The sequence below is a fragment of the Triticum aestivum genome, chromosome 3D (assembly GCF_018294505.1).
Source record: "Triticum aestivum cultivar Chinese Spring chromosome 3D, IWGSC CS RefSeq v2.1, whole genome shotgun sequence".
NCBI lineage: Eukaryota > Viridiplantae > Streptophyta > Magnoliopsida > Poales > Poaceae > Triticum > Triticum aestivum.
In genome coordinates, this window is record NC_057802.1 from 559215981 (window position 1) to 559219711 (window position 3731).

At 45.1% G+C, this 3731-nt stretch overlaps 1 protein-coding gene across 1 annotated transcript; it reads left to right on the top strand.

Moving 5' to 3' along the window:
- Window positions 1-282: 282 nt before the first annotated feature.
- On the top strand, window positions 283-3366 carry LOC123075418 (uncharacterized). Its single transcript, XM_044498026.1, has 2 exons — window positions 283-1544; window positions 3035-3366. The coding sequence occupies exons 1-2, from the start codon at window positions 709-711 to the stop codon at window positions 3045-3047; spliced, it is 849 nt and encodes a 282-aa protein (XP_044353961.1). The 5' UTR covers window positions 283-708; the 3' UTR covers window positions 3048-3366.
- Window positions 3367-3731: the final 365 nt, after the last annotated feature.

Here is a 3731-nt window from a genome sequence, read left to right on the forward strand (position 1 = left end):
AAAAGCTTTACTGTACTCGTTGATCTCTCTAACAACGGCACCATAATTGCCTCCTGCACCTTTTTTTTAGAACAATTGCCTCCTGCACCTTGGTTGATATGATTGACCATTTTTTTTTAGGGATGATTGACCATTTATTGATGTTACGGGCTTGATAGGCCCTATTTTTGTTAATTCGGGCTGGACCTGGATGGGCCTTGGTTGCCAGTCCATGGCCAGGAAGGGGAGGCATCAGCTCTGCTTCACTGCACCATCGGCTCTGCTTCACTCCATCGGCTTTGGTTGCCAGTCTTTGATAGCTCGATCCCCTTTCTTACCGAAACCCTAAACGGAAGGACGGCGAGGCGCTGCCGCCGCCGGACAGGATGGAAGGCGAGGCGCGGCGGCCGCCGGCGTGCGTATCCAAGGTGCTCGACGACGACAACCTCCTGACGGAGATCATCGTCCGCGTCGGCTTCCCCACCAGCCTCGTCCGCGCCGCCTGCGTCTGCAGGCGCTGGCTCAGCCACGCCTCCGACCGCGCATTCCTCCGCCGTTTCCGCGAGCTGCACCCGCCCACACTCCTCGGCTTCTACATCGTAGAGTGGGGGGAATCCGGCCGCCGCACGCTTCTTCCCAATACTGCCTCAGCCCCCAGAGCTCGCTGCCGTCGTCCGCCGCGCAAACTTCAGCGAGGGGCTACCCTTCTCCAGAAAAGAAGGGGATACCATGGTGGGCTGCTCGAACGGCAGTGTCTTCACCCGCCGCCTAAACTTCACCAGCTGCGGAAACTTCGACCTGGACACCTACGAGCTCGTATTTGCAGTGCACAGCCCGCTGTGCTATGAGGGAGGTATGGCCTTCCTCCCAGGATTACATCTCAGAATGCCCTCTTTGTACAGTTGGGCACAACTCTTCTCCAAAGAAGAAGGGGACGGGTCGTCCTACTTTTACGTCATGGTGGAGGCCCTGGATACCATGGAACCTACGTTAAATGTGTATATGTTACAAAATGGTGGTAATGCCTGGCACAAACATCTCACCTTGGTGTCGGACCTCCTCTGGCGTCCATCTAGTCCCAAAGGCGTGCTCATTGACAACAAAATCTATGTCGCGACCTACAATGCAATTGTTGTCCTGGATTTGACGTCCTCAATCTTATCGACAATTCAGCTCCCACACGGGGTGGGTTTTGGCCTAGGCGCCACCGTGTTGTCACGGGCCGATGATGGTTCTGTTTTATATCTCATCCATATCAAGGAGCTTCAACTTCACATCTGGCTCCACAATGGGGACAACTGGCTGCTGGTGGACACCATTTGCTTGAGTGAAATGTGTGCTAATTTTCCTGAGGATGAGCTTACTACTTGTATCCGGATAAACCATGTGGGGGACTATAATGAGTATGTATTCTTGGAGATGGATCAATATGCACTCTACTTGGATGTCAAGTGCAGGACGCTGCGTAAAGTGTGCGAGATGATAGCAGATGAGTATCATTTGGGTGATATCTATCCTTTTATGATGAGCTGGCCTCCCATTTTCCCTACTCTCAGTCCTGCAAGGTTTGCCTTTTTCCCTTTTAGTGATCTGTATAGTCTACTAGTAGAGTTTACATAGTTTTGCAATGTGCATCATGCATCTCATTGTTTAGTATAGCTGTGTACTTGTGTTACCTATGTGATTGATTCTTTAGATCAAACAATACTAGTCAGCCACATTATAGTATTCTTGTCGTAGGGTAATTTAAATCACTTCTGTATTGTTTCCTTAGGCCTTTTTAGCAATACTAGTTACGCGACATTAGTGAATGCTTGATTAAGATGACTTGAAATCACCTCTGTATTGATTTACTAGGACATTTAACAATGCTAGAGGCGGCATTAGTGAATGATTGATGTAAGATGATTTGTAATCGCTTGTATACCGAGGAATATTGCAAGGTGTCTACTTGTGGTCATAGTAGGTACCCTTGCGTGTGGTTGTCGGTGTGTAATGGGTTCGTTGCAAATGATGTTGTGGATAGGTAAGAGAAAAAGAAAAGTACGAGTTATGGATGGATGCAGGTTTGTTTCTTAGTCGCTATAAGATTACAGAAATCTTCCTTTAGATATGCTACCATGGTGGACCTCTAATGGACTTTTATGTACCTGATGCTACTCGGATGGCTAAATACATCTGAATCCAACTATCACCCATATATTGTCACTCTTAATAGGTTTCAGCGAAGCTAGTAATATTTCAATGGGCTCAGTATTAGTTGCAAAACTACACATGATATGTGATGGTTGTTGTCGTTTGCTAGATGTATACTGGAGTATCAGACTATGGCAGACTACTATGGAATAATTGATTCTGTTGAAGCTTGTGCTGCCACCAGTAGCCATGCTTCCTGAACTTGGTCTTCCCTTTACTGAACTATCAGTGCAGAATTGCAAATTGGACCTACGAAAGTATAAAACATCATGTATAAGAGGATTTGGAGCTGAAAGATGCCTAGCCTTGTTAAATTGTTATCATGTTGACCACCTATGTTTTCTTGCACAGAAATAGTCAGGAACCCATCAAGCCTGGAATTTTAGCTTCATATTTCTTAAATATAATCATGGTGTAATTTTCTACAACCTACTTCTCAACTGTGAACCACAAACTATGTATGGGATTGCTAATACTTGTTTCTTTTTCGAATGTTGCCTAGTGGATTGTATCTTCTTTTTCTCAGACACAAGTGGTAGATTTTACGCCGGTTCTCTCTAGATTCTTCATTAATTGTGATTCAGATACATCGCAGTGAAAATTTCCTTTTATATGACATTCTAGTCCAAGGCATTTAAACCGTGCTGCTGTAACTTTTGGAAATAAAAACTAAATTGCTTGACCAAATTCACCGCTTTAATTTTCTAAGCGCACTAAACATTTTACTATCGTCGGACTAGCCACTCATCTTGTTGGCCCATCTTATAATTTTGATGCTTGAAGTTAAAGTGGCAAACCGAATACATCCTGATGCCTAATTTCCTCTATCTGGTTCCTTGCTCTGTTTTCTCCGAAACAGGGATGCCACTTGAAGAACGAGGATATGAGGAAAGCTTTTGGATGAGTTGTGGAAAGGGTGCCACCAACCAAGAGCACAGAGCTGCATTTCTGCGGTAGCAGTTCTAACCGTGTTCATTTTAACTAGCAGTGGATTGATTAGGATGGTATGTAACTTGAGCAGCTACTCTTGTCATGTGGCATCAGTTGGTTAGTAACTTAGTATGCATCAGTAGTGTTAGTGTGTAACTCTCTCGCCTGGTTTGTTTGTGTTGTTGTCCACTCCAGCTCGCTACTTGTGAAAACTGTCTTATTTTGTATGTTGAGTAGCTATATTATCTGATCTAGTACTTCTGTTGCAGTCTTGCGTGCTTCCACTGCTTGCATTTGGACAAGCGCCTTATTGCTCGCCATTGCAGAATCGGTTTCAGTTAGAGATGTGTAGCTAGCTCTGATGTAACAGTGAAAGAAAGTTCCGTTGAAGCCACTAATCTACATGGCACATGTGCTGGTTCACTAAGGCTTGTACAATGGGAGATGCTTAGAGAGATGCTTAGAAAAATAAACCGGGTTTTCTGAAGCACCGGTGCCTATTTCTACAGGAGAGACGCTTAGTTAAGCGTCTATTCTGTACAAATAAGTACTGGTGCTTAAGGAAAGCCTGGTTTATTTCTCTAAGCACCTTCCCTAAGCACCTCCCATTGTACAAGGCCTAAGAA